This window comes from Carcharhinus amblyrhynchos, chromosome 5 (genome assembly GCF_965287045.1).
Source record: "Carcharhinus amblyrhynchos chromosome 5, sCarAmb.v2.hapA, whole genome shotgun sequence".
Classification (NCBI taxonomy): domain Eukaryota; kingdom Metazoa; phylum Chordata; class Chondrichthyes; order Carcharhiniformes; family Carcharhinidae; genus Carcharhinus; species Carcharhinus amblyrhynchos.
Genome location: NC_137328.1, coordinates 94,544,139 through 94,557,150, shown reverse-complemented (window position 1 = coordinate 94,557,150; position 13,012 = coordinate 94,544,139). Strand labels below are relative to the sequence as shown.

At 42.9% G+C, this 13,012-nt stretch overlaps 1 protein-coding gene across 1 annotated transcript in view; it reads left to right on the top strand.

Annotated features, from left to right (window-relative positions):
• The window catches only part of msh3 (mutS homolog 3 (E. coli)), a 254,211-nt gene extending 246,961 nt beyond the window's left edge, over positions 1–7,250 (top strand). The window contains exon 24 of the mRNA XM_080189206.1: positions 6,162–7,250. Coding sequence (XP_080045332.1) covers positions 6,162–6,243 — 82 coding nt within the window. The 3' untranslated portion in view covers positions 6,244–7,250. The remainder of the gene's footprint in view (positions 1–6,161) is intronic.
• Positions 7,251–13,012: the final 5,762 nt, after the last annotated feature.

Genomic DNA, 13,012 nt, shown 5'->3' with positions numbered 1-13,012 from the left:
TGGAGAGTTCTGGCCTCAGACAGAGCATATAAAGCACAGACAGTTTAGAGATTACTGATTAGAATGCGAATCCTTACACCTAACCTGCTGTTCAAGACCTGAAGTGGCTGACAATGTGAGTGGAAGGAGCACTGATCACAGGTTACAGAGATGTGTATTGTCTCCAGACAGTACAGTAAGTGAGGTTTTGCAAACCCAGGCAAGTCACGGGGGTTACAGATAGTGCGACATGAACCCAAGATCCCTGTTGAGACCGTCCTCGTGTGCGGAATGAGGACGGTCTCAACAGGGATCTTGGGTTCATGTCGCACTATCTGTAACCCCCGTGACTTGCCTGGGTTTGCAAAACCTCACTTACTGTACAGTCTGGAGACAATACACATCTCTGTAACCTGTGATCAGTGCTCCTTCCACTCACATTGTCAGCACTTCAGGTCTTGAACAGCAGGTTAGGTGTAAGGATTCGCATTCTAATCAGTAATCTCTAAACTGTCTGTGCTTTATATGCTCTGTCTGAGGCCAGAACTCTCCATTCACCTGACAAAGGGACTAACCCGAAAGCTTGTGAGTCTATAATGAAATAAATCGGTTGGACTAAAACCTGGTGTTATCAGACTTTTTACTGTGTTTACGCCAGTCCAACGCCGGCATACCCACATCATGACCAGTTTCCAGCAACAGGGACCTAATTGCATTGCTTTCCAGAAGGGTCGGTTGCACACATTAGCCATCGCTCTTAATATCCCTGGGAAAATTGAAAGACATCATTATGCCTCAGGAGAAAAAAGCATAATGTAAACAGAATTGATGTGGATTTCAACGCTGATGTGGGGGGTTACACAACACATTCATGCCTGCAATGCTCATGAATTATTTTATGACTCCCTTTTGGAATAAATTTTGAATTTGACTGCTTGCTTTTAATGGGTGGCTTCAAATGCTCTTCTCAGTACAGGGTGTGCAAACACTGGCTGCTTTTGAGAGCATGTCCTGCTAAAGTAAGTCCCCTGCTCACATGTAAACAAAAACATAAAGGTTAACCATTCACCTTTGGATATACTTCAATCCTGTGAAATGTCCATGGAACCAGCTCCTTTGGTGTGAGACACTTTTGAGGCTACCCTGCTACTGTTATTGTGATCCTGTTCAATTCATCTTGTTGCTTTTGCACTCCAATCTCCTAAACGTTGTGTCTTGTGAGGTAGCCAACAGCTTGCTCTTTCCATGTGTATTCATTTGCTCCACAAAGTGCCAGGTTCTGTGAGCTCAATAATATTCACACACGCAAGATTTCCAGTGAGACTGTAAAAGAAACTAATTAACTTTAGGCCTTGAGTAGATCATTTTCGGAGTGGAAACACTTCACTGATGATCACTTTGTTTCTACTCCAGAGACCTTGCAAAGCTTCTCATATATTTCCCAAACTGTATTTTTTTTCCCTCCCCTTCATTTCAAAAAAAGAATAATAACCTGAGCTCTGAAAGAGTTCATAATTTTAGATGCTTCATCCTTTATCATTAGCAAGCTGTACAACCTTTGCCTTTGCTTGTCACATTTTAACTTAACTGATTAAAAACACATGTATGGGATTTTTCAAAATGAGTTAGTCTACTGTTTTCAACATGTGGATCGCACTGATACTGGCAATGTTACTGTTAGAAATTTATCAGCAACGTGATGGAAAAGTAAGGAATTGGGTCAGGAGTAGGACATTCAGCCCCTCGAGCTTGCTCACCCACCCAAGAAGAACGTGGCTGAGCAGCATCTCAATTTCTTGAATGCGGATAAACCACCAGGTCGGGATTTTCCAGCCATTCACTCCGCTGCCACTGCAAGCGAGAAAGGAGAATTTGGCCCTCCGTCAAATCTCCGTTCACTGCAGCAGGATCAGAGGATCATGGACGTGACCGGCTGGAATATCCTGGTCCAGAGCCAGATGATCTACAGCAGGATGCTCAAAGAAAGCAGAGAGGAATTAACAGAGGATTTGACCGTCATTTTCCATCTGGAGGAGTGATGGGAGAACCGGACAGTCTGCTAACGTTTTACCTTTGTTTAAAAAGGGAGTGAGCGACAGACCAAGTAATAACAGGCCAACCAGTCTGACCTGGGTGGTGGATAAATTATTGGAATCATTTTTAAGGGACAGGATAAACAGTCACTTAGAAAAGTCCAGAGTATCAGAGACTGTCAGCATGGATTTGTTAATGGAAGAAAAACAAAAAATGCTGGAAAATCTCAACAATTCTGCAAGCACCTGTGGAGAGAACAGAGCTAATGTTTTGAGTCTGGATGACTTTTCAGTATTTGCTTTCATCTTTATTAGTAGAAGGTCGTGTCTGACTAATTTCATTGCTTTTTTTTGAGGAGATAATGAGGAGGATTGATGAGGGCAGTGCAGTTGGATTTGAGCAAGGCTTTTGACAAGGCCCCACATGGCAGGCTGGTTTAAAAAAAAAAGCCTATGGGATTCAGGGCAACGTAGCAAGCTGGATATAAAATTGGCTCAGTGACAGGAAACAAAGCATAATTGTTGATAGATGTTTTTGTGACTGGAAGGCTGTTTCCAGTGGAGTTCTACAGGGCTTAATACTAGGTGCCTGCTTGTCAGAATGTTCTCCCCGTGTCTACATGGGTTTACTCCGAGTGCTCTGGTTTTCTCTCTCAGTCCAAAGATGTGCAGGTTAGGTGGATTGGGCATGCCAAGTTTCCCCTTAGTGTCAGGGGGACTAGCAGGATAGATGCATGGGGTTGCGGGTTAGAGCCTGGGTGTTGTGGGTGCAGGTTGATTGGGTCGAATGGCTTCCTTCTGCATAGTCATAGAGTCGCAGTCATAGAGATTTACAGCATGAAAACAGGCCCTTCGGCCCAACTTGCGCATGCTGCCCTTTTTGTAGGGTTTCTATGATTCAAAGGATTATACAATAAGTGGGAGGTTACTGAGAGATATAGAGGAAGTGAGGGACCTTGCAGTGAATATCCACAGATCCCTAAAGGTAGCAGTTCAGGTCAATAAGGTGGGTTAAGAAAACATACGAAAGCTTTTCATTTATTGGCTGCAGCACAGAATATAAGAACAGGGAGGATATGCAGGAACTGAATAAAACGTTAGTTAGGGCAAAACTTGTGAAATGTGTGTAGTTCTGGTCACCTCATTACAGAAAGGATGTATTGCATTGGAGAGGGTGCAGAGGTGATTTACAAGGATATTATCAGGACTGGAAAAGTGAAGCTACGAGGAATGATTGGATAGGCTGTTTTGGTCTTGGAACAGAGGAGTCTGACGGGAGATTTGATTGTGATGTATAAAATTATGAAGGGCCTATTTACTTTAGCAGAGAAATCAGTGACTGGGGCATAGGTTTCAAGTGATTGGTAGAAGGATTAAAGAGATGAAGAAAAACATTTTACTCAGAGGGTTGTGGGGATCTGGAACTCCCTATCCGAAAGGGTAGAGACAGAAACCCTCAACTCATTTAAAAAGTGTCTGTGAGTGTACCTGAAGTGTTGTAAAATGCAGGGCTATAGCCAAATGCTGCAAAATGGGACTAGGTTGAGTGTATGATTTTTTTGGCTGGCTAAGACAAGGGGCCTCTTTCTACACTTTCAATGATTCTATTCCTTGCTCCATATTCCTTTATAACTTAAATAACAAAGATCTAGTGATCTCAGTCCTGAGAGCAGTCTGGGTAAAATGCCCCTGAAACATGAGGGTGATTATTAAGAGGATTAAAACTGTCCAGCCCATGATCACATTTTGTACCCAACATTAGAGTTAGTGGGTGGCATTCTCCCCCAAAAGTTTCTAAGTGTCAAATTCATGTAAAAACTGGAGTAAGTTGTGCTGTTTTTTTTCAGCGGGGGTTTCAAAATGAATTTCCCATACTCTGCACTAAAGAGTGCACAAGCATCATTCACTCCTGAATCCAGAGTGCGGGGTCTTTTCCCGCTGGGGAGGCCAGCAGCATAGCGCTGAGTGGGCCACTGCGCATGCACCGATCTGTCATTGTGGTGATTGGCAGATGCGCAGTGGTCCCTGTCTGTTGGCCTCCCGATTGCCGGCCAGCCCCACGACCCCTGCATCACTGGCTCTCCAACTCCTTCATGGTCTGATCGCTGATCCTCCAAACATGCCTGGATCAGCCTTGAACCCCCCCCATGGCCCATGGTCTCTCCTCAGTGTGAACTTGATTTCCCACCTCCCAGCCTCCCCCAAGCAGGCTGCGTCTCCAGTCCCGGGCCAGCTAATCAGACTTAAACTATATTACAATGAGGTGGTGGACTTGTTGGGCAGCAGTTCACTGACGGTGACACTGGGAGAGACGCGGAGACCTGAACACTCATTGCGAATTGGCCGCTGCTGGAGTCTCTCGGCTCACTTCACCCCAATAGCAGCACAGCGGGATGGGGGAATTCTCCCCACTGTTCCTGAAATATAGAACATGCCTGCTGATACCATCCAGCAATATATTGGTGTTAGTGGTAGGGCACCTAATTTGCGTAAGGCAGGCAGACTCGAACACAATTTCCGGTGTATCTCAAGTGCTCACCTGCTCAGTACAGCCCAAACTCCAGACACTTGTCCACCATTAGCGGAGGAAAATACTGTCTAGTTGTTTCCCCCAGCTCTGCCTTGTATGCTTCTCTGCACTGTGAACGTTTCTGCATTGTGTAACAGTAAATTTTTTTTAAAAGAAGTACTATTCTTCTGGAATTTGGATTTCCTTAGGTGGCTCCCACTTCCAGCTGGTTAGTGTTCTTCATCTCACTGGGTGAGTCTGACTCCAGTATCCCTGTCCCTGAATGTGGGAATTGCCAGCAGAGGGCATTCCTCAGGCCAGTTTGGCCACCCATTGATATTTGCCTCAAAGGAACAGGTGGCGATTCTGTCTCCACAAGGTAGCCTAGGAAATCCTGGAAACTGCAGAGATGTGTCACGGTCATACCTCATCTGCTTTCCGGTAGGTTCCATTGTTAAGTAACCTGTCTCAGTTACATCTGAAGTCCAGCAGAGCGTTGGAAAGTTTGGGGGCTGACCTGGACGTATAAATACTGTGGCTACCAGGGACTCGGAATTCTACAGCAAGTAACTCACCTCCTGACTCCCCAAAGCCTGTCCACTATCTGCAAGGCACAAGTGAGGGGTGTGATGGAACACTCTTCACCTGCCTGGATGAGTTCAGGTCCAACAGCACTCAAGAAGCTTGACGTGACAAAGCAGCCCATTTGATTGGCATCCCATCCGCAAATATTCATTCCTCCACTATCGACAAACAATGTCAGCATCTACAAGATACAGTAAAGTCATTCACCAAGGATTCTTAGATGTTATCTTTCAAACCCACGACTGCTGCCATCTAGAAGGACAAGGGCAGCAGACAAATGGGAATACCACTGCCTAGAAGGACTTCTCCAAGCCGCTCACCATCCTAACTTGGAAATATATTGCTGTTCCCTCGCTGTGGCTGGAGCAAAATCCTTAACACTCTCCCTAACAGTACTGTAGGTGCACCTACATCACAGGGACTGCAGCAGCTCAAGAAGGCAGCTCCCAACACCACAACCTCAAGGGCAGTTAGGAGTGGACAATAAATGCCAACAACGGCCACATCCTGTAAATGAATTTTTAAAATGATGTAAATGGTATGACTGTATGAACATAAGAAATCGATGCGGGAGTGGACCACATGCACCCTTGTCTGTTAGCTGAAATTTGTGTGGTTTTTTTTATCACTTCATTCACCTCTGACTTCTAGATGCTTCCTACTAACTGAGTAAAGACTGTACCTGCAGGTGATCATAAAGCCACGTTAACAGCTTTGGCAGAATGAAGGTGTTCAATCCTTGTGAAGAAAAATCAGTGGAGAGTGAGGACTATCAAATATTTGTTTAGAAATATGTATTTTTATTCACAAACATTTAGATGGGTTAAAACTGTTTATATTTATTCTACATATGGATTTTTATCTGTTGTCATTACTAAGACAATCGGAACTTTGTTCCCACATCACGGTGGGATTTAAACTATGGCTTCAAAGAAAGACGTATAATTAGTCACAAAAATCTTCTTAACACTTCAGTTGTGTTTGTCAGATAAATTACAGCCAAATCTTAATGCCACATGTACAATCTGTCACCCTGTTATTATTATTTCTTGTAGGAAGAAAATGAAATCCTTCTTTGAAGTCTGGAAAATAGACGAAGGGAAAGAACTAATCGACTGGGTGATGGTGAATAAGTAGAGATTAATTTTTCCCCTTTTCTTGAATAAATACATCTACATGAGATGCTAATCTCCAGCTTTGGTGTATTTGGAAGGAACGTTGTGGTTCTGCATCGAAGCTGATGGGATGTTTTCCTTGCACTGTCTATAAAGTTAGCTGTCGCGTTTCAGACACTTGCTCCTGCTTTGTCCTTATTCATTCAAGTTTGCATTCTCCAACGTAAATGCTGGAACTCAAGATACACGTAGATAGGGAAGTACAATCAGCCCTCCTTGGCTCATTCATCCAGCAAAACTCACGGACCCTGCTTGCTATTACAGCAGCTAACCACCTCTTAATTGACTTAGAGACTTTTTTGCTTTTACTTACCCAACTGCCAGTTCTGTGCATCAAGATTTTTTTTTTTAATGTCACTCACAAATTTCAACAGTTTGAACATCTGCTTCTCACCCTCAGCCAGAGAATCTTGAGGTGTTTTTATAACAATTAGTCTATTTCACGAGGGTATTGCCAGAAATTCTATCTTGGAAAGAGTCCCAAAACTGAATACAGAGAACGTTGTTCAGCACTGAACCCTGATTACATTTTGTATTTTTTTTAAAGAGGAAGGAAACTGTGGATTCCCTCCCCCCTCTGCTGAACCCTTTGTTTTTTTTTCTCTGAATGCCATGAAGTTGAAACTAAGCATACTTTTTTTAAAAGTATAATAATTTGTTGAATAAAGTTACCCTCCACGTTCCCTTATTGCTGCTCAGGCAGGGAGCTGAACCAGGAAAGGATGGCATGTGTGAACCTGCTGCTTTTTAACAGAAAGATTGTGTTTAACCCCTGCTGTATTTTGTCAGGAATTGAACTCACCATTAGTGAGAAATAATAATGCAGGGAAAAAAAATCGTGTCTGCCTAAAAACAAAATCGTAATTCACAAAATCGTAATTCTGCGTTAAATTCAAAAACAGTATGTGTGCAATGTATTGTAAACCAAACCAAATAAATTATAATTTTTTTTTGTTGTGCTGTTATTTCTATGATAGTCATGAATGATGTCTTACGTTCATCTTTTCATACTTTATGAAGAAAGGAACTAATTGGCAGCCATTCGATTGAATGGTGGAGCAGAATCGATGGGCCGAATAGCCTGATTCTCCTCCTATATCTTATCTTATTTTATCTCTGTTGTGGCGGCAGAAGCTTGTCGATACTTTACTTTATTCAGGAATCCACTCTTCACCGGTTAGTGGGTTTCAGTGAGCCCTTTGGCCTTGAGAGCCACCTCCAAATATGGTCCGGGCTGATGTTCAGAATCACTGAAGCTGTTTGTTTGATAGCAGGCAGAAATGTGAACCTTCCCAGATGGCCACGTGGAAGGGAATACATGCTGCTGCCCTGGTTATCAGCTCTATTAAAAACTGGGAGCCCTCAGCTGGTCAGGCACCAGAATTAACAGGTAGGATCTTCCCAGGCAAGGGAGACAGTTTTGGGTATGTACAGGGAGTTAAGTCTCTTGAGCATGACATCAGATCCGGATCCCGACATCACCCACTCTCTTCCAGGTTTTACCAGGATGAGATTGAAAGTAGACTGCAGAGCTCTGAGAAGCAGAGGGATCTGGGTGTACTAGTGCATGAATCACAAAAGGCTAGTATACAGATACAGCCAGTGATTAGAAAAGCTTGCAGAATCACAGTATTGTTATGGCCCATTTGGCCCATTCTGTCTGCTCTCCAAATGAGCATCATGACTTAGTGCCACTCCCCTGCCTTTTCCCCGTACCCCTGCACATTGATTTTATTCAAGTAATTATCCAGTGCCTTCCTGAATGCCTCAATTGAACTTGCCTTCACCACATTTCCTGGAACTGCTCGTTGTGTGAAAATAATTTTTCTCACAATGCATTTGCTTCTTTTGCAAATCATTTAGAATCTATACCTTCTTGTTTTTGATCCTTTTACAAGCTCATAAAATGTTATTGATTATTGTGAAGAGAATTGATTACAAAAGTAGGAAGACCACATCTGAGTATTGTGTACAGTATTGGTCTCATAAGAAATAGGAGCAGGAGTAGGCCATCTAGCCCCTCAAGCCTGTCCCGCCATTCAGTAAGTTCATGGCTGATCTGATAGTGATTAAGTTCCCGCTTTCTCCCCATAGCCCTCAATTCCCTTATTAATCAGAAATCTATCTACCTGTGACTTAAACCTGTCTCCTTAATTAAGGAAAAATGTAAATGTGTTAGAAGCAATTCAGAGAAGATTTACTAGACTAATACCAGAAATGAGTGGGTTGTCTTGTGAGCAAAGGCTGGAAAGATTTGGTTTGTATCCAGTAGAGTTTGGAAGGATAACAGGGGACTTGATCGAAACATTTAAGATCCTGAGGGGTATTGACTGGGTGGATGTGGTGCAGATGTTCCCTCTTATTGAAAAATCCATGGATAGAGGTCATTGTTTAAAAATAGGAGGTTGCTCATTTAAGACAAATGAAGAGGAGTTTTTCTCTGAGGTTCATGAGTCTCTGGAACTCTCAAATGGTAGTGGAAGCAACATCTTTGAATATTTTTAAGGCAGAGCTAGATGGATTCTTGATAAGCAAGGGGGTGAAGGTTTATTGGGAATATGAACATGGAAAAGAAGTTATAATCAGATCAGCCATGATCATATTGAATGACAGGGCAGGCTTAAGGGGTTGAGTGGCCTACACCTGCTCCTTGTTTGTTTGTTTATATGAATAGGGAACTTCCTTGGATGTATTGGGAAGCCAATTAAAATACTTTAAACGTACAAACTAGGAGCAGGAGTAGCCATTCAGCACTTTGAGCCTGCTCTGCTATTCAGTGTCATGGCTGATCTGATTGTATCCTTAACTCCATCCCCACCTACCCCTGATAAAGGAATCTACCTCTGACTTTAAAAATATTCAAAGATTTTGCTTCCACTGCCTTTTGAGGAAGAGAGTTCCAGAGACTCAGGACCCTCAGAGAAAAAACTTCTCATCTGTCTTAGATGAGCAACCTTTTTTTTTCATTTGGATGAGAATTTAGGAGGCTTGGTTAGTAAGTTTGCAGATGACACCAAAATTAGTGGCGTAGTGGACAGTGAAGAAAGTTGTCTCCTATTGCAATGGATCTTGATCAATTGGGCCAGTGGGCTGACAAATGGCAGATGGAGTTTAATTTGGATAAATGCGAGGTGATGCATTTTAGTCAATCGAACCAGGGCAGGATTTACTCAGTTAATGGTAGGGCACTGGGGAGAGTTATAGAACAAAGAGATTAAGCAGTGCAGGCTCATAGCTCCTTGAAAGTAGAGTCATACGTGGACAGGATGCTGAAGGAAGCATTCAGTATGCTTTGTTTCATTGGACAGAACATTGAATACAGCATGTTGGGACGTCTTGTTGAAGTTGTACGAGACAGTGGTAAGGCCACAATTGGAACATTGTATACAGTTCTGTTCACCCTATTATTGAAAGGATATTATTAAACAAGAAAGAGTGCAGAGAAGATTTACTAGGATGCTACCGGGATTTAATGGTTTAAGTTTTAAGGAAAGGCAGGATAGACTGGGACATTTTTTCCCTGGGGCATAGGAGGCTTAGGGGTTATCTTATAGAAGTCTATAAAATAATGAGGGGCATAGAGAAGATCAATATTTTTTCCCAAAGGTAGGGGAGTCTAAAACTAGAGGGCATAGGTTTAAGGTAAGATGGGAGAGATGCAAAAGGGTTCAGAGGGGCAATTTTTTCACATAGAAGGTGGCGAGTGTCTAGAACAAGCTGCCAGAGGTGGTAGTAGAGGCAGGTACAGTTTAGTCTTTTAAAAAGCATTTAGACATGGGCAGCAGATATGAATTCAATATCATTAAAATGTGCTACAGTGAGATCACAATGAGTCCACCTTGGGTGAAAGTAAATTCTGATTATGTCAAAGTCATCAATCACTTGCAGCAGCAGAATTGAAAATCCTCTAGAATGAAGTCTGTGATCGGCTTAAATTCTGCACTGGGAGCTCTCAATTAACCAAAGTCGTCTTAAATTTGGCATACGACAGCACTGACCAGTCAGAGCAGCACCATTCATCACTCAAGGCTGAAATAAAATTGGGGCCCTGTAACATTATCAAATCCTCATCTACACACTTAAGGAAAACCTTACATGCTTTGGGTGGTTTATCTACCCATTCGATAGCTTTGAGTTGAACACTTGGCTGGTAGAACTAATGTTGGTTTCCTGTAGCTAAGTGGACCTAGAATGCTTAAACTGCCCTCTAATGTAAGTTAAAATTGGGCCCTGTCAATTCAGTGAGTGGGTGAAATTAGTAATAATTCTCAAAGCTCTCGAATACGGTTGCACCGTTAATAAGATTTGTATTCTGTTTTTCAATTTTCAAGTTATTTTAATCCATGCACGTGATTTTGTTTAATAATGGCTGTTTCTGATAAATGAGAAAATCTCACTTGCACTCGGTGTCCCATTTACAATAAAATTCCAATAGTTCGAAACCTGGGGCTCCGTCTACAAATTTTGGTTAGGCTGAACCTTGTGAGACTACATTCCCGCATAAATACATCTCTACACAACCCCACATGCCGACAGATGTGTTTGTCAAAACCAACAAATTTGAATGCCAAATGAAAATACGGTAAAGCATCATGTGTGAAAAAGTCTTTAATCAATTTATTCACATCTCACAATGGCCTGACCTTGTGGAAGTCCGGAGATTTGCATTGAAAAAGATTGGGAGTTAGCTCTGTAATCTTTTCCTGCTTAGTGTGCTGTGGTTGGCCACACACAATGCAGTGCACCAGCTCATCAATGTAGTCGGGCATGTTTTTGTGCTGCAATGTGAATCCCAGGGCAGCTTTGAGGCATTGGCCGGGGAATTGCTGGGCGACCGGGTGTGTATTCATCAAACTCTTCAGGGTCATTGACCTTCTTGGGCTTCATGCTTTTACACTCATGTGGTCTGATTGGTCAGTGCTGTCACATGCCAAACGTAGATGACTTGACCAATCAGGACTTACCAGTGCGCAATTTCTTGATTTGATTTCTTATTGTTGTATGGATTAACATACGTGGAAAGTATTGCGTGGTATACAGACAAAGCATAGAGAAGGAAACGAGAGAGTGCAGAATGTAGTGTTACCGTCATAGCTAGGGTGTAGAGAAAGATTAACTTCGTGCAAGGTAGGTCCATCCAAAAGTCTGATGGCAGCAGAGAAGAAGCTGTTCTTGAGTCGGTTAGGACGTGACCTCAGACTTTTGTATCTTTTTCCCGATAGAAGAAGGTGAAAGAGAGAATGTCTGGGGTGCGTGGGGTCTTTAATTATGTAGAGGCACTGGGAAGTGTAAACAGAGTCAGTGGGGTTTGCATGATGGATTGGGCTACATTCACAACCTTCTGTAGTTTCTTGCGGTCTTGGGCAGAATAGGAGATATATCAAGCTGTCATAAACCAGAAAGAGTGCTTTCTATCGTGCAACTGTAAAAGCTGGTGAGAGTCGTAGCTGACATGCCAAATTTACTTAGTCTTCTAAAAAAGTAGAGGCACTAGTGGGCATTCTTAACTACAGTGTCAGTGTGGGGGAGACCTGGACAGGTTGTTGGTGATCTGGACACCTAAAAACTTGAAGCTCTCGACCATTTCTATTTTCAGATCACGGACTTCATTCGGGGAGATTTTCTATTCTGCTGGAGGGAGTGATTGACAATTTTGACATGACCAGAATTTACTGTCACCCAAGATGGACTCATTGTGATTACAGTGTAGCACACTTAAATTATATTGGATTCATATACTTTGCCTGTTCAATCCAATTGGGGTTCAAATGCTTTAGTCGGACTAGAGAAGGAGGTAGAAGCGGGGGAGGGGTAGCATTATTGGTCAAGGACTGTATCACAGTGTCAGAGAGGAAGTTTGATGAGGACTTGTCTGTTGAGGTAGTATGGGCGGAGATTAGAAATAGGAGAGGAGAGGTCACCCTGTTGGGAGTCTTTTATAGACCTCCTAAAAGTTCTAGAGAGGTTGAGGAAAGGATTGCGGAGACGATCCTGGTTAGGAGTGAAAGTAATAGGGCAATTGTTATGGGGGACTTTAACTTTACTAATATTGATTGGAATTACTATAGCTCTAGCTCGTTAGAGGGGTCAGTTTTTGTACAAAGCGTGCAGGAAGGTTTTTTGACTCAGTATGTAGACAGGCCAACTAGAGGTGAGGCTATATTGGATTTGGTGCTGGGAAATGAGCCAGACTGGGTGCTAGACTTGGAAGTTGGTGTGCATTTTGGTGATAGTGACCACAATTCGGTTACGTTCACCTTAGTGATGGAAAGGGATAGGCATGAACCTCGGGTCAGTAGTTTTAGCTGGGGGAAGGGTAATTATGAGGCTATTAGGAGAGAATTAGGAAGCATAGGTTGGACTAGGAGATTACAGGGACTGGGAACGTCCGAAATGTGGAGTTTTTTCGAGGAGCAGCTACTGCGAGTCCGTGATAGGTATGTCCCTGTCAGGCAAGGAGGAGTTGGTAGGGCTAGGGAACCGTGGTGCACTAAAAAAGTTGATTCGTTGGTTAAAAAGAAAAAGGAGGCTTATGTTCGAATGAGGCTTGAGGGCTCAGGAAGTGCATTAGAAAGCTTTAGATTGGCTAGGAGGGAGTTGAAGAGTGAGTTGAGAAGGGCTAAAAGAGGACATGAGAAGACTTTGGCTGATAGGATTAAGGAGAATCCTAAGGCGTTCTATAGGTATGTCAAGAACAGAAGGTTGGTTAGGGCAAGATTAGGGCCAGTTAC